The following is a 26,889-nucleotide window of genomic DNA, read 5'->3' as shown; positions in this document are numbered from 1 at the left end:
ATTTTCTAATTGTGGGTCATTAGATTTCATCAATTGTGTGTTTTAACCTTTCTTTCTTCAATCTATTGTTACTTTATCTTGCTATCTTTAATTTAAGTTCTTCCGCGTATTCAATTTTACATCACGGGGGTATTTAAAACACCGACGGGTAATTATTGAATGTAAACATCGACGGGTAAGTATTTACTGGATAAAGAGGTAAGTCATCGGTCATCATAAAGAAAAAAAAATTAATTTAAAAAAATAAAAAAAGACAAAACGCGAAAGAAAAAAGAACAAAGAAGGAAGTACACGATACCATCATTTTGGTGTTACTGTTTAAGTTATACTGTAAGTTTATAAATTTTTGCACCACTTCGGAATAGCTTTACACATGAGTTGTCTGTTGAACCTAACTTCAAACAAATATGGCTGAAGTTCAAACATTTTGCTCGAACATTAACCAATTTAGCCACATAAAACTTTAAACACCACATGTCTTATATTTATCAAAACTGGATACATGTAAGAAATTGAATACATATTAAATAAAAATATCTGAATAGAGTTCCCGTAAAAATTTATAGTATGAAATGCGAAACACAATCAAATCCCACACATGAAATCAAAAGCTATTAAAAAAAGAATTTAGTCCGAAAAAGCCAGAGCTTCATGACATCGCCTTACCTATAACAAATCATGTATGGTACATATACGCAGCATATATGATGTGCTTAATCATGATTCATCATCCGGCACATGAATTGCACGTACATCAAAAGATAATTTATTAATTTTATATTAAAAATATCACAATCTATATTTGCAGACATATTTTAAAAACATTTTTTATTGTAATAAAAATAAAACAAAAACATATATAATGGTAGTTCTTTAAAATTTCGTCAGAATTAATTATAGTGAACCACACAAACCAAAAAGTGCTTAGAAGTTATATTTTCGCTTTCAAAATAGTAGCAACTCTCATCACATATAAATAATTAAAAGAAAAAACAAATGAAGAAGGATCATGAAAAGGCCATCAGCACTATCCTAAACCACCTAGGGGAAAAAATGACTTCAACCACCCATACTCAATCCAATAATTTTTAAAATTAATTTAACAAGATTTTTTTACATATTATTCTTAGAACATAAAACTCTTATGGTGTGTGTGGTTGAGGTGGGGGGAGGGGGGTAGGGACATCATCGGGTAAGTATTTATGTAAATATTGATGGATAAGGATTTACTGGATAATGAGGTAAGCTATCGGTCATCATAAAGCAAATCTTTGAATGTGAAAAAACAAAACGCGAAAGGAAAAAGAACAAAGCAGGAAAGAAGGAAGTACATGAAACCCCCATTTTGGTGTCACTTTTTAAGTTATATTGTAAGTTAATAATTTTTGCACCAATTCGGAATAATTTTACACATGTGCTGTTTGTCGAGCCTAACTTCAAACAAATATGGCAGAAGTTAAAATATTTTGTTTGAACACCAAATAGTTAAGCCATATAAAACTTCAAACACCACATGTCTTATACTAGTTGAAATTGTGTACATGTAAGATAATTGAAAGAAATTGCCTACATATTAATTTAACAGTATCCAAATAGAGTTCCCGTAAAGAATTTATCGTATGTAATGCGAAACACAATCAAAGCTCAACCATGAAGTCAAAAGCTATTAAAAACGAATTTAGTCAGGAAAAGCCAGAGCTTCATGACATAAACTTACATGTAACAATCGTGTATAGTACATATACGTAATATATATGATGTATTTAATCATGACACATGATTCATCATCAGGCACATGAATTGCACTTACATGTAACATCCTGTAAATTCGAATTAGGTGTGAATGTATAAAATTGGTATTAAGATGACATGTTAGGTATATGAATCCTTTCGGAAATATTCAGGTGGAAGATAGCCGTTTTGAAGTCAAACCAAATAGTAAAGTTCGTAAGAATTCTTAAATTCGTCTAAGTTTGAGGTAGTCCTCACTTATGCCCAATTTTCGAGTAGTTATGTTAGGAATCTGAGAAAACTCAAAACATGAAAGTTTTAGATCTTTAAAATACCTTTGCAACAATATACGATGAAGGTCAAATGGAGCTATGTGCTAGGAGTTATACACATTTTACTGAACCCTATCGGCAGTCGCGGCACCCTTGCGTCGCAAGGGTGGCACGAGTTCATGTTTCAAATCGATTTTGGCCTTGTGCAACACATTTTCAATGCAAGGGTTGCACATGGGAGGTCCCTCATGCTGGCCTTGCGACTCAAGGGTGATGCGAGCCCTTGATTTTCTGGTTTCGAACCCTTTAAGTTTAAAACTTCGTTTTAACTTTCTCCACTTTGTTTTGGCCGACTTTTTGAGAGAAAACAACCCTAATGCTTCCCCAAAATATCTAAGGTAAGTTCTTGATCAATTCCCATCACTACAACATCAATCTAACATCAAATTAACACTAGTTCATCCTTCAAAAACTATAGATTCTTAAAAATCGAAGACAGAGAAATTGAAGGAGACTTTGGGAAACTTCTTAAAGGCATGTTATTTGATCCATACTAAGATTATTTAAAGGATTTGGACTAGTGTAGGGTATTAGAATCAATAGTAATCCATGGGTGATTCATGGGGGAATCAAGAACATGTTTTTGGACACAAAAAGCCCTAATTTTTCGATAAGGGTGGGAACTCTTAGAATTTGATTAAAATTATGAATTTTATCATTAATAATCATTGTAGAGCCATTGTTGAACTTGGAGGAATACATTTGAGCGGGAATTGAGGTATGTCAAGATTTGAAAAATCTTTCTTGAAGTATGTCTATGTATTGAAATTCTCTCTATGTTTTGAAAATCTCTTTTAAAGTATGTATACTTTTATTGAAAACGTTTTGGAGTATGAATACGTTTGAAACCCTTGTTTTGGTGGATGTTTCTTGTTAAACCTATTTTCGATTTGGAGATGATTTTTGAACAAGGTCATGTGTGCATGTTTCTTGTTAAACCTATCTTCGATTTGGAGATAATTTTTTAACAAGGTCACGTGCGTGTAGGGTCAAGCCCGCATCGAACCACATGCGAATTAAAGTGAACCACACAAACCAAAAAAGTGCTCAGAAGTTATATTTTCGCTTTCAAAATAGTAATAATTCTCATAATATATAAATAAACTAAAAGTAAAAACAAATGAAGAAAGATGAAGAAAAGACCGTTAGCACTATCCCTAGACCTCCGAGGGACAAAAATGACATCAACCACTAATAGTTAATCTAATAATTTTTAAATTTAATTTAACAAGAATTTTTTTATATTATTCTTAGAACATAAAACTCTTATGGTGTGTGTGGCGGGAGGGGGGGGGGGCGAAGGGAGTGGTGGTGGCCGGATCTAAAAGGGGAGTATTGCGAGGAGATTACAATCATGTCGAACGAAAAGAAGAAAAAGAGGAGGTAGTGATGATGTTATCCAAATCTAGAAAAAAAAAAAAGTGGTTGCGGTGTTGTCGAATCTAAAAAGAAATGAAGATGATTTTGCTATTACCTAAATTTGAGAGAAGATGTGGTGGTGATGACCGGATCCGAAAAAGCAAGTGGTGTTATTTTCTTCACTCGCTACCCCCCCTACCCCTTTGATCCTCTTCCTTATTCTTTAGATTTGATCATCGCCCCCAAACACCACCTTGTCCGTTTTCTTTTTCTTTTTTGGATCGATCTAGTTATGCTGCCGCCGCAATTCCACTTCTTCCTTCTTATTTTCTTATCTAACCATCGTCACCACTATCACCCCATTCTTCTCCAAATTCGGCCACCACCATCTTCTCTTTAAGAATGATCACTACCAACATCACTTTTTTTGTAGATCTGAAGGAGGAGGAGAAGAAGGGAGTGGTGGTGGGTGGACAGATCTAAAAAGGGAGTATTGCGAGGAGCTGACAATCATGTCGAACCAGAAGAAGAAAAAAGAAGAGGTAGTGATGATGTTGCCCAAATTTGGAAAAAAATAAAATAACAAGTGGTTGTGATGTTGTCGAATCTAAAATGAAATGAAGATGATTTTGCTATAACCTAAATTTGAAAAAAGAGGTGGTAGTGATGACCGAACCCGAAAAAGAAAGTAGTATTTTTTTCCACTAGCCACCCGTTCCCCCTTTTGGTCCTCTTCCTTATTCTTCAGATTTGATCATCGCCCCCAACCACCACCTTTTCCGTTTTGTTTTACTTTAAGATCGATCTAGTTATTCCGCCGCTACAATTCCACCTCTTCCTTCTTATTTTTCTGATCTAACAATCGTCACTACTACCACCTCATTCTTCTTAATTTCGGCCACCACCACCTTCTCTTTCAGATTCGATCACTACCAACACCATGTTTTTTTTCAGATATGATCACCACCACCACCTTTTTTTCAGATATAGGTGACATCACAACTATCTTTTTTTAAAATTTGGTAACATCACAACCACCTCTTCCTTTTTTTTTTTCTAGATTTGGGAAACATCACCACTACTTGCTCCTCTTTTTTCTTCTGGTTAGACCACCACCTCCTTTTAATCCTCCCATTTTGAATCCGGTTTCCGCCACTACTTTCATCTCCTCCTTCTTCTTTAGATCTGGCCACCACCATACATTTATTTCACTCGCCACCCCCATTTTTTTTAATAACTACCAACCACCACCTCCTTCTTTTTCTTTTTCTTTTTTTAGATCGGTTTAGTGGTGCCGCCGCCACTAACACCACCTCTTTATTCTTCTTTCTAAATCTGACCATCGTCGTTACCATCACCACCTCTTTTTTCTTCAGATTCAACCAACACACCTTTTTTTCTAATTTGGGCAATATTATCACTACCTATTTATTTTTCTTCTTTAGGTTTCACCATCACCTTCACCTCCTCTTAATCCTCCATTTTAGATCCGGTCACCACCACCACTTTCTTCTTTTCCTTCTCCTTCTTAAGATCTTGCTACCACCATATGGTTTTTTGACTCGCCACCTCCCTCTGATCCTCCTTATTCTTTAGATTTGATCATCACCCCAATTCTGATCTTTCTTCTTTTCTGACCAAACCATTGTCATCAGCACCACCTAGTTACTACCATCTCCTTTTTCAGATTCGATCACCACCAGCACCACCTTCTTTTTCAGATTCAGTCACCACCATCACCACCTCCTTTTCAGATTTGGGTAACATCACAACCATCTTTTTTTAAGATTCGGGTAACATCAAAATCACCTTTTTTCCCCCATATTTGGGCAACATCACAATTATCTTCTCCTTTTTGTTTTTCTGGTTCGACCACCACTGCCACCTCCTCTTTATCCTCCCAATTTAGATTCGGCCAGCGCCACCACTTTTTTCTCCTCCTCCTCCTTCTTCAGATCTGCCCATCACCATACTTTGTTTTTTTCACTCACCAACCCTTCTCTGATCCTCCTCCTTGTTTGTTCATATTTGATCATCACCGCCAATAACCACCTCCCTCTTCTTCTTCTGTTTTTCTTTTTAGATTGGTTAATTTGGTGATGCCACCGCTACCGACACTACCTCTTCCTTTCTTTTTTAACCCAACCATCACCGTCACCATTACCATCTCCTTTTTCAGAATATAGAATAACAATGTACAAACAAGAACCAATCCCAGGGAAAAGGCAGAATAGATTTGATTGGGAAGTAATACCACCCTAGACCTTTTTTTAGATTCGGTCATCGTCATCACCGATGGTGTTAAAATGGCTAAAAAAAAGATAGTCACTAAATTTTTGTTTCGGCTAAAATTTTATATTTTTGACAAGATATAAGTTAAGCTTTTACGAGTTAAAAATAATTGAAAATAGCGTGCTTTTACATATTATAAAATCGACCATGCATGTTATATAGTTTATTAAAGAAGCATAGGTAGCAATGAGGCGGATTAAAGAAGCATAGGCAGTAATGAGGCGGATGATTTTGACACGTGGTATATTATAAAAGATTTTGTATCGATCGCGTTATAGACTTCTCTTTATATGAAAATGCATATGAAGTCGATAGCAGGAAAAAAGAGTAAGATAATGATTTGTATAATTTATACTATTTTTTACTAACTTAATAGTAAAAATCTCATGCATGTCGGTACACCCCTTAATCTCAACCAAACTTATATAAGTAAATACATAAATAGTGACATGAAGCGTGTAGCGCATGCATGTCGATATCAACCAATAGTTTCTAAGAAAAAAATCTCAAAAATCCGAGAAACGTTTAATTGTTGCATCATATGGATAACTGCTAAACTTGTAGACTTAGATATATATATACACATATATCTATATATTACTATTCTTTTTTTTTTTTCTTTCTTAATATTTGCTTAATACAAGCTGAACATTTTACAGTCCATATATATGCGCTTCTCAACACACTATAGTACCCGTCACAGTAATTACCCTAGACACTTTTAGTAACTTCCTGCACATAAACTTAAAGATAGAGCTATATACATGCTCTAATACCTATACAAGTAAAGTATATACCATATATCCAAGCATTTTTTTTCTTTATATATATTTTTTTACCATATATATAAAGAGAGCTAATTAAACACATAAATTAATAAGTACTTAACCACACCATGGAGGATAGTTAATCCCATCATCCAAGTTGCATGCATATAACCCTGGATCATTCACTGCCTCTTGAAATGAAGTTGTTGCTTTTGCTTCTTCCCATATAGAAGAATCATCAATTACTGGCAACATATTCAAATCTCTCCACATTTCTCCACCAAGCTGATTATTATTGTTTTCATCTAACCCTTCATCAGCAGTTTGGTTGATGTCCAAACACATAAATGCATTTGGATCATTACCAGAAAAATTGTTGGTACCAAAATCATTGTTGAAACAAAGAGAGGTGTCATTTCCAACACTCCAAGTTGATGGTGAAGCCACATTGTAAACAGTTGTTGGAACCGGAGCTGGAGCTGGAGCCGCACAAATGGTGTTGGGCCTGGAGTTTTGTATTTGGGCCTGGGGTTCAGCCTGGGCCTGTTTGTTGAACAGATGAGGCAAATTGAGTTTGGCCTCGGCACCATAGAGCTTACGGGCCGCGTGATCATAGGCCACAGCGGCATCGTAAGAATTCTCATAGGTGCCGAGCCAGAGTCTGGCTCCGCGATTGGGTTCGCGGATCTCAGCAACCCATTTGCCCCAAGTACGTTGGCGGACACCCTTATAGGTGCAGCTAGCATTTTCGGGACCACCTTTGCCTCTCATGCAGCCTTTTCTGGAAGTGGCTTGGATTATTTTTTTAGACCTTCTTGGATCATCAACAGAGAAGGTTGACATTGTGGGGAGGAAAATGGCACTGAATTTTTATTTTATTTTAAGAGAAGAAAAAGTTGAGTTTGGGTGCATCAAAACAGGTTTTAGATAGGAGATTTATAGTTGGTGAAGGCTTTGATGGTGGGAACTGTTCAAAGATACGTGGCTACCTCCATGGTTAGAATTTTGATACTTGTCAAGTGCTACATTTGATCTTGTTGCTATCTCTTTTTTCTTCTTTTTTGTTTTTAAATTCGTTTTAGAAACATGCATGTTTGTGTCTCTAGTTCATGCAAGTGCTTATGCGTTTTTTTGTACTGAAGCAGAGGTGTCAAAGACAAGATGTTACACCTAAGAGTACTGCTTAAGGTTTTCTTCTTCATTCTTTTCCTTTTTATATTTTGAGAAAGGGTCAAAAGTAGCTTCTCCAGTATACAAACAGTCTAATTTTATCCTCAGTTACTTTGATCATCCATATATTTTATGTTGACAAATTACTCCGTAACTGTCCTTTCTATTTTGCTAAAGAGAACTAAAATAATAAGAAACTAGTTCCCGAAAACATCTTCTCCAACACACGAAAAAATGCTAGAATGCACGTGTGAATGTCATTCAAAGCGAGATTCTTGACTAAACGTCAAATTTGCTAAACCATCAACTACCAAATTAGCCTTTGTATAAATATGGGCGATAGAGACCACCCAGTTCCTAATCAAAAAGTGACGAATGCGGTTGACAGTATCACCATTCTGTCTAAAATATAGTAGAAAGATAATTTTAACCTATAGTCAACAATATGTAGAAGGATGAATTTGAATAATTTCTCTTGAAGTATTTTGACATGTAAATGGACAATCGAGACCACTCAGTTCCTACCCAAGAAGTGACGAATGTAATTAATAATATCACCATTTTGACTAAAATGTAGTAGAAGATATTTTTAACCTATAATCAACAATATATAGAAGGACAAATTTGAATAATTTATCTCGAAGTATTTTGACATGTAACTTGTTCTCGAGCAGTGGTGGAATCAAAATTTTCACTAAAAAAAAAAAAAAAAAAATGGCAAGGAAACATGAAACACCAACACGGCCGGCTTTTGGGCAAAGCAATTAAAGCCCAAGCTTGAGGCCCCTAAACTTTTGGGGCCCCATTTTTCACTAATAAGGTTCTATGATTTTTTTACTTTGAAAAATTTAAGATAATTCAAATCGTAAAAAGTACATTTTTTCCATTTAAAAATTGTTCTTCTTGATATTTTTTACTATATATTATAATTTAAATATGTCAAGTTGTCTATGAATCCTGTTACATAAAAAAATATCAAAGTAAATCATAAGGGATTATTAAAATTAAGAAACTTGATTCTTTTTCAAATGCTTATATTGCTTATGAAATAATATTAACAATTTCTGAAAAAATTGTCTTACTGAGAAAAATTTTGAATTAAAATTGATAAAATTTTACTTATAAGTTAAAACAATGTCTTAAGAGAGATTGAATATATTAATTATATTATCAACTGGAAAAAAAATATTAGAAGAGATCAGTTATAAAATAATTATATATAATTTTGCATCTCAAAAATTCTATATATAAATAGACTTCAAATAAAAAGTACCTAGTATGAAAGTGTTTCTCCTTTTCAAAGAAAAAAAAAAAAAAACTTAAAGCCTTTAGTTGAAGTTTGGCTTTAGACCATCAATAATCTTGGGCAGCCCCTGATTACACCGATAGGATTCAACAAATAGTATTTACAAAAGCAACAACTATGTCCCAATCGCACTTAAATTAGGGTCAAGATATAGTATACATGCATAAAAATAAAACTAGCTATCCACATAATACAACTTTTTATCGAAGGGGCGTCAATTGACGCCCTTTGAACATGAGTGGCTCCGCCATTGCTATGGAGCTCCTTAAAATTAAGGACCAATACGAAAGAATTTACTAACAGCAAAATTTTAAAGATGAAAGATAAAATTAAAAAAACGTTTGTAGGGAGTAGTTTAAGATTTGTAAATGTGAACCTACTTTTTCCACTTCAACACTTCATCAGGAACCACTACGCACTTTTTCATGCTTTGGTCGATGAAAACAAAAATCAAAAGAGAGTAAGGATGAGAAAATGCTTACGTCAGTTCCCGGGAAAACATGGAAATTGGATAAGTACGGAAACTCCAAAAACTTAGCACATGAATGAAGTATAGAGACAAGTAGGAAGAAAGCTGGCTTCTTTTATAGTTACGTGTCTGTCTACATTTCTGATGGATAACAGTTGTATGAATTGGAACTTAGTACAGATTCATCTCTGGATATGCATTTGCATTCAATAGCAAAGCAGAAAAAAAAAAACAGAGACTGAATAACTATTAATATGTGGTATAGTTATTAAATGATACTGTGGGTAACTAATGCAGTTTCTCAAAAAAAAAAAATCTGTGGTTTCACACAAGTTTTGTGAGGCCGAGAAAACATGTCCCTCTTGTCTGAACTTTCTGTTAGCGCTAAGTACAAAAATCTTTGTACTACTGTCCAACCAAATTACCCCTTCAGGAATATTTGGCGTAGGCTCCTTTTCCCAAGAAAAATGGAGTACTACCACTGTGATTTGTGAATCATGGAAAATGAGATGGTAAAAAAAATTGTATACTCACTCCATCCCAATTGTTGTGATAGTATCATTTTACTAGGCATGGCGTTTGAGAAAATAAAAAAATAAAAATTGTGGTGTAAAATAAGCAATAAATCTAACGATTTCATTCACTTCACTGCAAAAGGTTAGGGGGAAGTTTTAAACTAAATTATTTCTAATGCAAAAATGTATCATTTTTTTTAACAAATTAAAAAAAAAATATCACATAAATTGAGACAGAGAATACATTGAATGTTTATCAAATTGGTGGATATAAAATATGTCTTTCGTACACAAATTTATCACTTAAGATCCAGTGATATTAACTTACAATACAACTTAAACAAAGAGAAATAGATTTTTAGTCCTTTACAATTTTTTTTAATTTTATGATCTTTATACAAGAGATCTTCATTTTCTAAACATAAGAAATCTGAAAATAACACATAAGAGATCCGAAAAAAATATTTTCTTCTGATCAAATCGTAAGAGGTCAAAAAATTTTCATTTTTCTAACATTAAAATGGGGTACCGTGCCCTTTCCTCTTTCATACTTTTGTTTTTTTCTTTTCGGGTTTTGTCTTTACACATTCAAGAATTTGTCTTTATGATGACCGATGGCTTACCTCATCATCCAATAAACTCGACGAGTCAGTAATTTAATACAAACATCAACGGGTAAGCATTTACTAGATGATGAGGTAAGCCATCAGTCATAAAGACAAATGCTTGAATGAGTAAAGATCCCCAAAACCCGAAAGAAAAAAGAACAAAAGTAGGAAAGAAGGAAGTGCACGGATACCCCATGTTGGTGTTATTGTTTAAGTTATGTTGTAATAGCAAATTTTTGCACCACTTCAGAATAACTTTACACATGTGTTGCCTAACAATCCTTAGTTCACGTAAATATGCTAAAGTTTAATCATTTTTGCTTGAATTTCAAATAGAAGTCTCTGAATTTCAGTCATATAAAACTTCAAACACCACATGTCTAATATTTATTAAAATTAGGTACATGTAAAAAAATTAAGAAATTGAATACATATCAAATAGCAATATCCAAACAAAATATCCGTAACTTTTTTAGTATGAAATGTGAAACACAATCAAGTTCACGATATATTTTAAATCATTTCTCACAGTACAGGGGTATATTTGACCCTTCTCCATTTAATGTCCAAAATTATCGTTAATGAGCTTGTTAACTATGTGCTAAACGATTTCGTGGCATTAATTGATTTTACAATAAATTGATTTGCTTTAAAGCGCTTCATGACATCACCTTACTTAAAAGAAATTATTATTCCTTCCGATTCAAAATAAGTGTTCACTTAGCCTTTTTCACACCCTTTAAGAAAACATTAACTATTAAATTTTTTTTAGTTATTTTGACTAAACTACCCTTAATTAATATAAGAATCTTGCTTATTTTTCACCTTGAGTAAATACGGGCAAATATGAAAAAATAAAGTTAATTCCTTTCTTAATTTTGCAAGCGGACACATATTTTGAACCAAAATAAAAAAGCTAAGTGAACACTTATTTTGAACCCGAGAGAGTACTATACAAACTTCAATTGTCAACGCCTCAATCCCAAAACAAGTAACAGTCAAATTTAACTGAACTTCCATCAAGTTAAAATTTCAGCAATATAATTTCAGGCTATTGCGTATATATATTTCACATGGTACAACTAATGTTACAGGATGTAGGTGTTACAGGATGAAAGTTGCATACACCATTTTGTTCCCTTTATGGTTTAATACATTAGAGAAAAATGGGTCATAGGTGGGTCTCAAAATATTCACATACACAACGCAGCCGCTATATAATTTTCCAGCATGAGATTGCCGGCATACAAATCCCAAGGACTCACAATGCAAACGTAAAGTCACATAATCTTTGAAGAGTAGGCTGACAAACTTTGCCTCTATAATAGTAGTCCATAATGCATCCAAAAAAAAAGCATTTTATGATATATTAAGAGGCAGCCAATCATTTTAACAGTACAAAACTTCATCTCTCCTGACAAAAACCTGACAATAGCATCAAGGTTGTATTATTGGGATTCGCGTAGCGCTGCCCTTATTGCTTTCAACATCTCGTTGACTTTAATCCCTTTCCTACAAGCAACAGACATAATAGAATTTTCACCGTTGGCCGCTCAAAATAACATGTAAATATACATATGTGCTGATGAAGAGGTTTGGCTGAAAGTCTGAAACTGTAGCTGTTTTTTTTTGTCTTGGAGAATAACATAATTTATTTATCAAATACGGAATCCATAAAATATGCAACAGTATATGATGAGCACAAAATAAAATATGAAGTGTCTTTTTTTCTTTTTTCTTTCTTTTTCCTTGGTATTATGGCCTAAAATTAATTCAAAATGCCTACTTGACGGCATATCAAGTGACCTTAGAACTTGGTTGGGACAATCACATAGTTACAGATATGACAGCATCAACCATATAAAAGGAAATTATAAGCCTAATATATTATATGGACAATCAAGACTTGTGTTAGACACAAAAAGGCCTATAGGAATATCTAAAGTTCCAAACTGGAGGACATACTCGTTTCTAACTAAATACTTCTCCTATGACCAGAGGCGGAGCCAGGATTTGAGGTCTGGGGGTTCGGCATTTTAAGACATGACAACGACCTTAAGCTAATATATAACAACTAAGGGCGTCTCAATAAAATTAATGGCCTAAAGCTAAATTTTAATCCGAGACCTTAAATATATACACATACATAAAAAAAAAAATCTAATCTTGCCTTTTTGGTTTTTTAATAATTGTTGCATTTACTTCACATAGTAACATTATTATTAATATTTATAATAGTGAGGATTAATTCAAGTTAATAAGATGTTAATCATGTGTCTTAAATACATTACCTTAGATGTTGTTGTAAAAACTTTATTTAATAATATGAAGATTTTGAGTAATTTAGTTCAAAGTCCTAAAATATTTCTCTTAAAAAGTAGATAGTTTTTTCCCTTCTTTTATTATATAAATTTTGTACTTCTTTTTACAATCTTCAATATTGTCTAAGAAAAAAATAAAATCATAAAATTCATCCGTAAAAATTTTGGGGCCTCAAAAGTTTGGGGGGCTAAATTAAAGGTTTTACTAGCTTCACCCTTGAGCCACCCTGATAACAACCATCAAACTAACGAACAGGTATCAGTATTTAATATATTTTAAAAATCTAAGTTTGGGTTTGGCGTTGTGAAAGAAAACGATGAAAAAGAATAGTAGCAGCAAGTATCGGGAGAATTCAGTTTGCCTTTTGCTTATTGATTTGTCAATTTTATATATTGTTTTTAAAATATAAAGTGTTAAAAGAAATTCTGTATGATAGCAAAAAGGGAAAAAGTTACCCCCAAAGGAAAAGAATTGCACGAGTTCAATTCATACGTTCTTCTAATTTTACAAAGTGAATTAAAAAAGAATCTTGCTTATTATAACAAAAAAACGAAAAAACATAGGCACTGATGGGGTTTCAAACCCACATCTCTGGAAAGAAAGCATCTCTAGCCTCTGCCTTACCACTGAACCGGCAGCTTATTTGTGTATGTGAGTTCGTAAGTAAATAATATCTACCTTTACTATTTTTCTATAGTAATAATATAGGGTCTACGCAAAAGCTACTAGTTCGCCCGAACCCCCCTTTAATACTGTAGCTCCGCCCCTGCCTATGACAGTGTGAGAGCAACATCACATGTATCTAGAACATGATGAAAAATTTGGGAGGAAGAAACTTATATTACAAGCTTTATAAAAGTCACACATGCATGTCTAACTTTCCAAAATAATATGATCTTTGAGGCTTGAATGTCTGTAAACCTAGAAGAAGATAGATGACAGAGGAACTTACAGTACACTAACACCCACAACAGCAAGAGGGCGTGGATACTCTTCAAGTTCTTTAACCTTCTGATCCTTAGCAGATAACCCTGAAGAATGATCACTGTTTTGGCTCTCGTCAATAGAAATGGACTCAGCCACAGCTCCAGAGCTTGGGTCAGGTTCGGAAGATATTCTCTCACACCCAATTTTCCATATTTCTTCGGTCAAGGTAGGAAGCTTGTCTATTGCCTGTCAAAGCCATAACCATATCTTTCATATTTAACAAACTTGATGGCCCTTGACAAGATGCATATTAATACAACATTTTTTGCAGGTGAAAGCAAGTTATGCAGAGCCAGATACCTCAGGTTTGTCAATCTTGTTTAGCACTACAAGGTATGGCCTGTCAAGGTACTCAGGATTGTACATCCGCAGTTCCTGCAAATAAGATATCATTTCCCTCAGCAGAGTGGCAAGGAAAGAAGATACCGGAGTGTCGATAAGCAACGACTTACTCAGAAAGGTGAAACAACCCCCCACCCAAAATAAGAACCTCCTGCAGTTGGGAGGTCAACCATAAAACAGAGAGACTGGATGAGCATAGTATGCAATATGGCTACAACAGAAGTAGCTTTGAAACTACTTCTCCAGAAAAAATATACTATAGCTAGGGTGTCAAATGGGTGGGTCAATCAGTTGGGCTAAAATGCGCTGAAATAGGGTGGGCTAAACTGGGCTAAAAAGCAGGACATAACCCAGCCCGCCCAATTCTTACCGGTGTTAATTTCTTGGTTTGTTCTATTATAATTTTTTAATTACCTAAGAAAGCTATATTTTTTTCATTATGGCTACATTGGGTATGTTGTTGTCATTGTTGTTGTATGGCTATATATCCCATATCAAATAAAAAAGAATGTCTTTTCGAAAATATTTTGACAAAATTTCTATGGGTCAATCGGGCTACATATCACCCCAATTTGGCTACATATTAGCCCAACTTTTAGATGGACTAGAATGTGTTGGGCTAAAATGGACTGAGCTAAACTTGAATGGGTTGGATAGGTTATATTTTCATGGGCTAAATTTTGCCACCCCTAACTAAAGCAATTAAGCAAACTACAAAACAATGATGTGATACAAGTAAGTTTATGGCGTTTTTAACAGACCAAGGTAAAAATACTTGAGCGCTAAGTTCACTACACCAAAAGAGGCTTTTCGTGGCAATATATTTTCCTTTTAGCGGCAATAGTTATTGCCCCAAAAACATTTACAAGCAATTGGTTAAATGTCATTAGATCCAAGGTCGCTAAAGCCTTTAGCGGCATTTATTGTTGGGGCTAAAGTTTGGTATTGCCGGTAATAATTGATTCTAGAATACAATTAGCGGCAATTTAGTTATTGCCGTTAACTAATTGTCGCTAAAAGCATATTTTGTTGTAGTGGTTGGTCTGCCCAAACCAATTAGGCAAGACATTAATGAAATGGCATGAGGTAGAGAACATAAAAAATGGATCTCTCTATGATGAGGCAATAATTATTACAGAGTAAAACAAACACATCACATAGATCAAGTTTCTTGTATGTAAGACTAATATGCATCTATGAGTAGAGAGGGGGATTTTAATAAATAAAAAGGTTATTAAACCAGCAAAGTAAAATGTTTCTTAGTTGGAAAAACCAGTTAAAGATAGCAGCTAACGAATAACCGAGATGGTCATGGGAATCCATGTAACCTATCGCTTCCACACACTTTATTCCTTGTCCACCTTAGCGCTTACTTAATCCAAAATGATTAAACAAAAAATCACAGCGCAACTCAAAAATGAAGATGAAGGAACCTGCATGGTGAAATAATTCTACGGAAATAAATAGGAAGAAATTGTGCATTACGTAAGTTTATCTTTCAATTCGTCCCACCTCTGATCTTTGAAGCCATATGCTATAATAGTAATCAAGAGTTGATTCTTTAGATGCCTCTACGATAAACTGGTCAAATTAAGAGAACTTTAAATTTTCTTGTCAAACCAAATCGGGTCAATGAAGAAGAACCTTACTACTGTGTGATTCCAAATTTATTTCTTCTGTTAAGACGCAATTAAGGTGTTATAACTAATTAACTATGACAAAAATTATGTTTAACGAGTGGGATTAGACTTACTTCTTTTACAGTTCTGTAATCACCGACTGGGTCCTCAACAGCTGCATCAACAACATGAACCAACAATCTTGTTCTCCTCAAGTGTCTCAAGAAATTACGCCCTAGACCCTGATAAGATAATTAGGGACACATGCATAGCCAAATTTCATTTTGTAGAGCAACATAAGTAAAACATAAAAATACAAGGTTTGAGGCCTCAAATTAGTAGAGTGATAACTGAATATAATAGAAATACCTTTCCCAAATGTGCACCTTCTATTAGACCAGGCAGATCCGCTAGAGTTGCTTCAGATGAATATTTGTCTGCCCCTAAACTTGGGTCACCATCAAGACGTCCAAGGTTTGGCATCAGCGTTGTGAATGGATAATCAGCAATATCAGGCTTTGCATGCGTAATGGCAGCCAATAGGGTTGATTTTCCAGCATTTGGAAGTCCCTGAGGAAAATTTAAAGAGCAAAGTCAAAGAGTTGAAGATAACTGAAGAATAATAGAGTTGCATCTATATATGATCACATAATGTAATGAACCAATCAGGCTATAAGCATCCAGATGTATCACTACAAACAAATTTTACTATTGACCAATATAATCCACATTTTACATGTTATTACTTATTTGTACTCGTCCCAATGACACTATATGTCCTTGGGGATCCAAAAGCTAAAAAGTCAACAAAAACCTAACATCATGCATAATTTAAAAAAACAAAGGTCAAATGGGTAAGAGCCAAAAAGCAAAGTGCTTCTCTATGGCCTCAGGTTCAGAGATCATTTCAATTCTAAAAGTAGTAAAGATGCATAGACATCTAAGCAGACATAGCATCCAACAAAATAGGCTCACAAAATTAGCAATTACGAATGCATAAATTAATAAAGAGGATAAAGGTTCTAGAATTAATCTTTCCTTTTTCTCAACATTATTTTTATAAGGATGGTGTTCGGCCAACTTGCGGGCACCTCGACTATACTGTGTGATACCTGCTATCTCCCACCAGAATATGTAACGGATATCTCTGCCACCGAGGCTTAAAAAGATAGAAGAAACCATTTGGCATTTTCAACCTCTGTTAGGATTTGAATAATAGCCTGGCTAATTGAGTAAACGACCTACCTAAATGTGCGAATGGTTGAAATGTAATATCAATTGATATATGCATCAGTGTTTACCGGCATATATTAGTACATGTCAATTGAATCATGGATATCAGAATGCTAATTAAGTTTGTGCACATATCTGCAAATATGAAAAGTTTGTCTGATAAAGATACTCACAACAAGACCCACATCAGCCACAACTCTCAGTATCAACTGCAGGCTAACTTCCTCTCCAGACTGGCCAAAAGATAAAACCTGCGAGAAAGTGAAACAAAAAGGTACAGTGTATTAAGTCCAAAAACTACTACCAGTATTCATACTGGCTTTAGTAAGTCCGATCAGATTATCAACACATTTGTGGGTTTTCAGCACACTTTTACTATTCACCCAAGTCAGATAAGCATGTTAGCTCGTCAAAATACAATCACTTGGAAAGAGACCTTTTGCCAGCATAGCATGACAGAATACAGGACTACATAGCTGGATCACATGACACTAACACTAGAAAGCTAGTATCAGCTAAGTGCATAAAATTATTTTTTTCTAAGCTCCTTTTCATGTATCATAAGATTCATTGGCATGCTAGCAGACACGGGGAAAGGATTATATAAAATCAGATGTCTCTTAAAGATTAGGCCTATACAAACCTTATCGGTTTCATCTCTCATTATATTTGTTGACAAATTCGTCATTTGTTTCCTTTTGTGCTCTGGAACATCCAACAAGCTAATCTGCCACAACCATGTAGCACAGAATCAAAGACCAGGCATGCAGTTCCAAATAAGTAATACAGTATCTATTACTCACAACGAAATACTTCAAGCACCAACGAACATATCCAAAAAAAGCGAAATAATTTGCTCCTTTTTCTTTCTTTTATTTTTCTTATATTTGGTAGGGGATGGTGTAGAAGAGAGATACTAACTACTTTAAAAAACTGGTAGAAGCATGATATGCCAAGCATCGCAATTATATATGAGACCCAAAGATTTCTCACCCCTCCTTGTCCTCCCCTTGCAACAAGAACTTCATCACCTTGATTAGCTAGATCTGCCAAAAACTTTCCTCTTTTAAGTTTGACAACAGTACCTGGAAAATATGGAAAGGCATGAGATGAGAAGTGTTGGCATCACACAGCGGTATGCCTTTCAAAATACAAAAATCACTATTCTTAAACAGCTTCAAATGAAGTGTCTAAGTTGAGAAAACAGAAGATATCCAGTATACATTATAGCAACAAGAAAATAAAAGAATGTAATAATCTCAAAGTAAATCCATAAGTCTAAACTCTCACAGGAGTTTCTCATGCATGCTAGAGCTATTATCACACTAGAGATCCAAAGGGAGAACAAACCTAGTGGAACGGGAATTCTCAATGTTGGTGCAGTAGCTCCATTTTGCATAAGAGATGTTAACACACCCATGGAATCAACATTCCCCCCACGCTTCGCCTTGTGATTTCTCTTATTGTGAAACTCCAACAGTGAATCTTTACTCTCATCTGCACAAATGACAACATCGCCACCATGTCCCCCCATTGGTAGGATTATTGAGCCATCAAAGTCCCTTTTATAAGAGGCTTTCTTCTTTGCCTTATCTCTGCCAAATTTTCCTTCTGACTTAGATGGAGCTTTATGGTTGGGCATACTAAGAACGGCACCATGCCCTCCATCTCCAGCACGAACTGTGATAATCACCTCATCAAAATATTTGTGAGGTTCTCTTATGTATGCATCAGAAGCGGGCGAAGGAGGCATTCTGGTTTTTGCAAGTGCACACTTTACAGCATAGCTTCTATAATTTTCATTACTGTTCCTCTTTTGAGAAGCACTGTGAGGTAAGTCCAATATACATTATAGCAACAAGAACATAAAAGAATATAATAAGTATCAGAACACAAGTCAACCAAACCAAATACATGAAATGATAAATCGGTACTCGCTAATAGTCAAACAGAATACCCCAGCAGAAGTTCACAGTATACATTAATTTGCACCACAAGATGCTAATATGTACAACAAAAAGGACTAAAGATTCCTTTAAATATGGAGGGAATTCAAGAAATATCCAAGGCATTAAAATCATGCTTCTTCTTGAAGTTACACCAAGAGTACAAAATCTGCAAATCCCTAAATTTTACGGAAAAAAAAAACAAAAAAGGCTGTAAATTCTCAAAATTTCTGTTACTCCTTTCTTCCCAAGTACTCTCATATGTTAACACAATTGGAGCATATTGCTAACTATTCCAAAAGAAAGAAAAAGAAAACATTGGGTGAGTCGTAATCTTTTTAATAAGCATCATTTTAAGTTCACAACTTTTTTCTCAAATTTACCTGTATAGGCATTTTATACACAGTCCCCCTCCCCCCAATCTTTTAAGAAACTCTTTAACATAATTTTTACTGTTTCTAATAAGTGCAATCCTTTAACAGAACTCTAAAAAAACCCAAGTGATTATATAGCCAAACAGAAGGCAGCAAAGAAATATCTACATTAACTGTTAGAAGAAACTCGTATCTATCTCCTAGTGCGAAATTAACTGCCTTTATTTTATGTTTTGTTATTCCTACTGTTGTACTAAGTATTAGGAGTAGAAGGTAAAACTGGTACAAAATTGTTAAGCAATTGCACTTGTTAAGTAAAAAAAAAAAAAACTTCATCAAGTTCATATAAGCTCAATGAATTACATATAGCTGACCATATTAATTACAAGATTAAGGTAGAAGCTGTACCTATTTGGGAATTGTTGAAGAGGACAGGATAAGGTAGAAGAGAAGGAAAGAGAGGAATCATTATTAGTGAAATGAAGGTTGAGATATGAACAAGAAGAAGACAAGTGAGACACCATTGTAGTTGTAAAATGTAATGTTGTTGGGCGCCAGAATATTAGAGGATAGAACTAGAGGATTAACTTCCCTTTTATATGTTCCTTTGCTGGAATTCTTTTTTAAGCAAATTGCATCTAGTAGGCTGTTATTATGCCTTTAAGTTTTATCCTTTTCTTTAAATTATTTAATCTATAGCCAATTTAGCAAAAAAAAAAAATCAATAAGTGCTTATTTTAAAAAAGTGAGGTATTTGACCAAACTTTTGAGAGAAAATAAGTGTTTCTGGAATTAGCAAAAGCAGTTTTTCAGAAGCTAAAAAAAAATGTCAAAAAACACTTTTTTTAAAAGAACTTTTGAGAAAAATACACTTAGAAGCACTTTTTAAAAACTTAGTCAAATACTAATTGTTACTCAAAAGTGACTTTTAAATTAATAGGCCAAACACAAACCGTTTTTCGCCAAAAGTACTTTTTTCAAAAGCAGTTTTGAAAAAACATTTTTCAAAATAAGCTAATTTTAAAAGTTTGGTCAAACAGGTTAGTTAACATATATTTCATGGCACTGGCCACTGAGTATTATGCGATCAGCATACAAGATACACTTTTTGTTCTTAGTATATCAGTTATTGTATTGTAAATTTCCATAAAATTCTATTTAATTTGAACAATTTTGGGCTGAAAAAAGAATAAATTAAATGGAGGTACCGCGGAAGCATGGATGAAGTATCACAGTGAAATGAAATGAATTATCAAAGTTCATATAAATTTTTTTGCCAAACTTCCAAAGTTTGAGACTTTTCAACCAAAACTTTAGGCAAAATGTTTGAAGTTTGGGACTGCCAAACCAAACTTCGAACAGAGTCATCTGAAGTTTACTTGCAAAAGCAATATGCCAAACTTCAAAGTCGTATATGTCCGATTATTGTACTTTCAAACGCAAATTTTTTCAACTTCAATATCATAAATCTGAAGTTTGATTCTGAAACGGCTAAAACTTCCATAAATTTATATGCTTTCAGCTATGGGTTATATAGCAGTCCGCAAATCGACTATCTGTGCACTTTGATAGTCTACTTTCTTGATGGCTCTATGATAGAGTGAGCAAAATTTGATACTATCCACGGGAAAAACCTCACTTTTTCCTCCACTAAGAAGAAAAACGAACTAAGACAATCTACTTATCGATCATTTATTTACCATCACCTTTTAAACTAATCTTCTCATGTCGAGCGCAAATGAATTAGCATTTAAACAAAGCATTTGACTAACACATTCACTTATGACATTCTAAGCATAAACAAATCGCCACAAGTGGTATCGTGGTATTCAGTAAAACTTTAATACTCTCACAGTTGCCCCAAGGACTGATTCGTGAGGTCTTAAAAACGTCAGACAACCCATAATCAGCCATCCCAATTTTTGCTTTCCGAAAGTTGGCAATGTGAATCTAGCTGCGAATGGACTTCAAGGTGCAGTAATTGCTCCCCCGGGGGCTGGAATCATGCTCCTAAATCAGCTCACCTAGCTCTTAAGAAAGTCTTTCAAAGAAAATGGTGGATGCCCTTCCTGCAACACGACAGTCATCAAAAGTTTAGTATTTAAATGGAGAAGGGTAGTGGGGCAGGACATTATCCCCCGAGTTTCAACTCTATCCGATCATCAAGAATCTTGAACTACCAAAGTTTCAAGTGGTCTTGGTCCAACAGCAGGTTCGTAAAACCTTGCATGCATGGGCGGAGCTAACTAGGAAGGGGTTGAACCCCCCTTGTTGAAAAATTATACTGCGCACATAGGGTAAAAAAAACTATTGTTTGTGTGTGTATATATATATATATATGAACCGTGAATCCCCCTTAATGGAAGAGAAGCTTCTACTGTAGTTGTAAATGTGGTACAAATCGGGTTCCAACCCCAAGTGTATCATTTAATCCCCTAGCCAGAATTCTAGCTGTGCCACTGCTTTGCTTGAATGCCTAGGGTAGGGGTAGCTAATAGATAGGCGAAATTATGTCGCTCCTGGGATGAATCACTAGCGGTTCCTATCTGAAAAGTTTCTCTTTTAACACTTCTTTCACCTTCTATATTCCCTCCCTGTCCACAGAATGCTAAGCAACAATTCATGAAATAAAGCTCTAAGATCAAACCTTACTGGATTCTTGACTTAAGCATTGCCTTACGACAGTTGTCTGCTGCATCAACCTTTCAACCGCAGAATAGCTGGGGAGGTTTGAATGTGCTGCCAGCAGCATGACAACAAAAATGAGTGAGAGGAGGGAAATTAAAGTGATTAGAAATCACGACATCAGAAAGACCCGTAAAAAAACACACCAAGTATTGCTCTATTCAAACTATCGGCAACTTGCTGTCTGTACTCCAAGCTTAATAGATGAAACATGGGTGACTTTTCTGGTTCGCTATAAGCTAATAAAGCCATGAAGTCCTGCCACAAAGCTTCAATATTTAGACAAGTACAAGGGAATTGGAAGAGAATATCTAAGAGATTCACTAGGGAAGAAACGTACCTCAAGCTTTTCAACATATTTCTGCACCTTTCCAAAAGGAGCCAACTTTGCCTGTGCAAATTCCAGAGCTTCTGTGCTGCCACAGATAGATAGAAATAGTCAGAAAAGTGAATTTCATCCTTGACAATTAAGCCATTGGCATACTGTGCTCACCATTTTCTTGAGCAGACAAGTCCAACAAAATGAAGGCTCAAGAGATCAAAATGAAGATCCTTATTTTTCTCTAATAAGTCAGGAGCGAACTGCTCTGTAAGTTCAATGGCCTTCAGTACACACCCCTCTAATGCCAAATGATAAATCCCTGGAGATAACTTTGTAGTTAGAATCATCAATCAAACACTTTCTAAAGACTAAAATTAATAAGGGGAACACCAGAATCCAGACAACTCCATTGCTTACTGTGATGTGGATAAACTAACTAATAAAGAGGAAAGAAAAAAAGGAAACAAAATCGGCTCATCATAACATTTTCAAATCTGCTCCTTCTTTACTGAAATAGGTAAAACCATCTACTGCTCCTATGCATGGGAGGTGAATAGAACAGCACTACTTCCCAATCCCAAGATAATTGGGTTAGTTATCTGAATTCTATATATTCAATTTGCTCCATTAGGGCTTGTTTCATTCAAATACTCAATAATTTGCCACTTAAAAATAAATATCCTCCAAATCTCATGCTTATCCTAACATTGACACATCATTCATTAACCAAGGTGAGAATGCTCTCGGTCCATACTAGACTTGATATACGTGTACCAACACTGACCAAACCTTATTTCCGACTAGCTAATATTGCCTATATGTGTACTTGCTTCTATTATGTTTTTCTTCTGCTAAGTCGCGTGGAGTTTAGAGATTGTAGGTCTTTGAGACAACTTCCTTCCATGTTATTTGGCTCTATCTCGTCTCTTTCAACACCTTCAATCATTGTGTTACACAGTCAATCATCAAGCATTGGAGGACAACATCTCATAACGATGAAGTAAAATTTGTGCCCCAAGTTTATAGGCTTTTGACATATCAAAATGAATATGATATCCACAATAGGCAGTAGGCATGCAAAATATGCATGTGGGAAGATCGACAGAAAAATAGCATGCCATCAAAATGAAACAAGCTATTGCAGACAAGACTATTTCTCAAACAAAAATACACATTGGGGAAAAAAGGGGGTGTACTTATCATGGAAAACTGTTCTCAAAGTTTAGAAGCAAACCAATACCAAAAAAGGGGCTTAAGGAATGTTAATGTCAGATTGTAACACAATAAGAAGAACGAGCAATCTGTGCTTGATGAAAACTATCACTTACTTTTTCTCTTCTCCATATCCTCCAGATGATTAGCAGTCTGCTTCATGCCAGTGGAGGCAGTAAAAGATTCCAACGTGTCTGTGAAGCAATTATGCGCGAGATATGACATGACAATGTTGTGAATATCATTGTCATTGACAGCCTATTGAAGAAGCACACAAAAAGCAAATCAGAAGTTAGAGACAGCACAAACATCCATTTGAATCATAGATCTTTTGTTTTATGAAAGTTTTCCAACACAGAATTGAAAGAGAGTCCACAAACAAAACAAACTTCTCTGACAATATGTTACTTTCAGTATTTTCTTAAGATCGATCTTAAAGTTAACTTTTAACTTTATCAACCAATTAACTATTCCTCGATCCCAAATCAGTCGGAGTTGGCTATATCTAATACCAGTTAGGATCGGCTATACGAAATTACAGATCCTCTATACTCATTCAGAGCCCATTTCATTGTTAATACTAAATAATTTTTCTTTCAGGATAAATTAAAGGATCTCTAAAACAAGTTCTCTAAATCTCTCTTATCCAGTTATCCCTATACTAACATAAAACACGACTCGTAAAGAACACCAGACCTAATATAAGTATAATAATAACTAGTAACTAGTACAGTCTATATCATTCTCTCCCATTGTATTACCTACATTGATTACGAGAGATTATAGGTATCCTGAGACAACACCTCGTGTTTTAGGTCTATCATGTCCTTTTTAGTATCTTCAATCATCATAGTGTCACACTTGTTGACCGATGCATACTATACCCCCCCCCCCCCCCTCTTTCCCAGCACCGTTCTCACTTCTCATTTCATAGAGGCATATACAAACAGCCATGATATATGTTTACCACTATAAGTATAATACTTGTTCGTTATTTATTTATTTATTTGTTTTTTTTTTTTTTTGATAACCGTGGTGTCCAACCAGCTTGCGCGCACCTCGACTAATTCCAGGGGATACCTGTCACCTCCCACCAGCAACAGGTACAAGGTAACTTTGTCCACCAAGGTTAGGAAAGATGGGAAGAATCACCTAGTGTTTTTGTCTCCATTGGGAATTGAACCTGAGACCTCATGATGCGCAACTCACCTCATTGACTACTACGCCACACCCTTGGGTGGTTGTTCGTTATTTTGAGAACGGGAAAAGGTTGCAACTTGTAGTATTCTTTTTACATAATCTCAATCTGAATCCGATATTCAACGAACACATTACTCATGCCTTAGGGGGCTTCAGCAATTGGTCAAATTGATCATCCAAAAGCAAAATAGCATCACAAAAAATTAGGAAGGAGAGAGTATAAGATAACAAGGTTTCCCTAATTTCTTTTCTATTCTTTCATTCTGCCAAAGCTAACTGTCATTCAATCTCCTTTTTTGCTCAACCAAAGAAAAGGAACTTTTCCAAATTAAACCTGTTTCTTAACCCTTTCCAGTCTATTTGTCGAATGATCAAGAACAAGATTAAAAAAGAGATACAAGAACAAGCATGTAATAAGCAAAAATTACATGAATATAAAAACTAAGCGAACCCCATCTACATAAAAACCACAATGCCACAGATACGACTAGTCAATTGTCAAAAAGAAGTGTCAAAGTCAATTATTAGCAAATTACAGATTCAAAAGATTTGAACAAAAGGGTCTACAATGGTATTTAGCAAAACCAAGAAAAGCTAAAAATTAGAAAATCCCCTCATCAAGAAAACAATAATAGAACATGAAAAGGAACAAAATTTATTCATAAGTTACCGGAATAAACAAAAATAACTTACAATGTCTTCGTATTGCTTGGGATCAATATCCATTATTTACCGATAATCTTGGAAGATATATGATTATTACTGTCTGCTTTGTTCCAAATTTTTTAGAAGAAAAAGTTTTTCACAAAGTATAACTGGTGGGGTTATGCCGTATGCGTTTATAGATGATTTGATTGATGGTGGGTTATGTTTGTCTTTGATAAGAATTTGAAGCACAGACAAAGACTCCACAATTCTCCTTTTGTTTTTCTTGCTTAAAATACTGACCCTGATTTTTCTTTCAACAATGTACACCCCAACATAATATATACGTACCTATATATATTACTCCCCGATTAAAAAAGAGTCTATTTAGCTATTTGCACTACCTCTTAAGAAACTACTCATTCAAAAAAAAAAAAAAAAAATTGATTAAACTATTCGTAATTAAATAAGCATTAGAATATAATCACATAACATTTAATAGGAATAAATTTAAAAAAGTAAAATTAATTATTTTCTGATTTAATAAATAGACTTGTTTTTATTAAAAAAAAAAAAAAAAGTTATGCGGACACTTTTTTTTCATCGTGAGCGAGTACTTCACTACTTATATATAGGCCTCATCCTGAGGGAGTACTTTACTTTACTACTTATATATAGGCCGCTAGCGAGAGGGGTTTGGGGTCGGCCACTAAATTTAGCGATGTGTCCTTTTGCTGATGTAAGGGATTGTAGGGGTATTTTGGGGAATTGGGTTTTCTGATTTAATTTTAATTCCAGCGGCAGCGAGAGGATCTTCGGGTCGTCCTCTTCCAGCTTGTGCTCTCTCATTGGTTGCATATAGAGGTGGTAAAATGGATAAAAAATATGATTATCCGTCCGATTCAATCCATTTTAAATGGGTTGGATATGTCCAACCCATTTAATATTAATCTAATATGAGTCAACCCATATTATCCACTTAAAATATGGGTAAAATGGATAAAACCCACAACATATAGAGTGAGTGTGGTATGGAAGAAATGTTTTCCAATTTTTTCATATTTGATTGGTCAAAAATATTTTAAAAAATATTTTTTCTAGGAAAACAAGTTCCTTAACCACCCCCCCCCTCCTACCCCCTCACCCCACCACCTAACCACCCCTTCCTACCCCCACCCCCACTACCTCCCTCCCTACCCCTATCACTGCCTACCCCCAACCCTTACCTCTCACCTCCCTACCACCACCCCATTTCACTCAACTTTGCAAAACTACACATTTTGTGAAAGTAGTAACTTTCAAAAATAGCAACTTTACAAAAGTAATCACATTACAAAAGTAGCCGCTTTTTCAAAATATTACTTGCGAAAGTAGCTACTTTTCAAAAATAGTCATTTTGTAAAAGTAGTCACTTTTAAAAAATAGCCACTTTGTGAAAGTAGATAATTTTTTT

General features: G+C 34.8%; 3 protein-coding genes across 4 annotated transcripts; all 3 read right to left on the bottom strand.

Moving 5' to 3' along the window:
- Positions 1-3,458: 3,458 nt before the first annotated feature.
- On the bottom strand, positions 3,459-8,117 carry LOC132628074 (dehydration-responsive element-binding protein 2D-like). The gene has a single exon (XM_060343778.1). The coding sequence runs from the start codon at positions 7,322-7,324 to the stop codon at positions 6,599-6,601; it is 726 nt and encodes a 241-aa protein (XP_060199761.1). The 5' UTR covers positions 7,325-8,117; the 3' UTR covers positions 3,459-6,598.
- Positions 8,118-11,729: 3,612 nt separating this feature from the next.
- On the bottom strand, positions 11,730-19,960 carry LOC132628071 (probable GTP-binding protein OBGC2). Its single transcript, XM_060343775.1, has 10 exons — positions 19,781-19,960; positions 18,403-18,878; positions 18,046-18,137; positions 17,696-17,779; positions 17,226-17,303; positions 16,189-16,389; positions 15,954-16,061; positions 14,159-14,233; positions 13,824-14,044; positions 11,730-12,061 (listed from the first exon to the last, which is right to left on the bottom strand). The coding sequence occupies exons 1-10, from the start codon at positions 19,894-19,896 to the stop codon at positions 11,998-12,000; spliced, it is 1,515 nt and encodes a 504-aa protein (XP_060199758.1). The 5' UTR covers positions 19,897-19,960; the 3' UTR covers positions 11,730-11,997.
- Positions 19,961-21,042: 1,082 nt separating this feature from the next.
- Positions 21,043-25,767, bottom strand: LOC132628072 (uncharacterized). Of its 2 annotated transcripts, none has more exons than XM_060343777.1 (7): positions 25,485-25,767; positions 23,708-23,849; positions 22,551-22,698; positions 22,398-22,473; positions 22,204-22,315; positions 22,025-22,111; positions 21,043-21,441 (listed from the first exon to the last, which is right to left on the bottom strand). In XM_060343777.1, the coding sequence occupies exons 1-7, from the start codon at positions 25,515-25,517 to the stop codon at positions 21,404-21,406; spliced, it is 636 nt and encodes a 211-aa protein (XP_060199760.1). In that variant the 5' UTR covers positions 25,518-25,767; the 3' UTR covers positions 21,043-21,403. The 2 variants fall into 2 exon arrangements, with proteins under 2 accessions (XP_060199760.1, XP_060199759.1); XM_060343776.1 differs by having other exon boundaries at positions 22,020-22,111; positions 25,485-25,765.
- Between the last annotated feature and the right edge of the window lie 1,122 nt (positions 25,768-26,889).

Source organism: Lycium barbarum, chromosome 2 (genome assembly GCF_019175385.1).
Source record: "Lycium barbarum isolate Lr01 chromosome 2, ASM1917538v2, whole genome shotgun sequence".
NCBI lineage: Eukaryota > Viridiplantae > Streptophyta > Magnoliopsida > Solanales > Solanaceae > Lycium > Lycium barbarum.
This window is presented reverse-complemented; position numbering and strand designations above follow the sequence as displayed.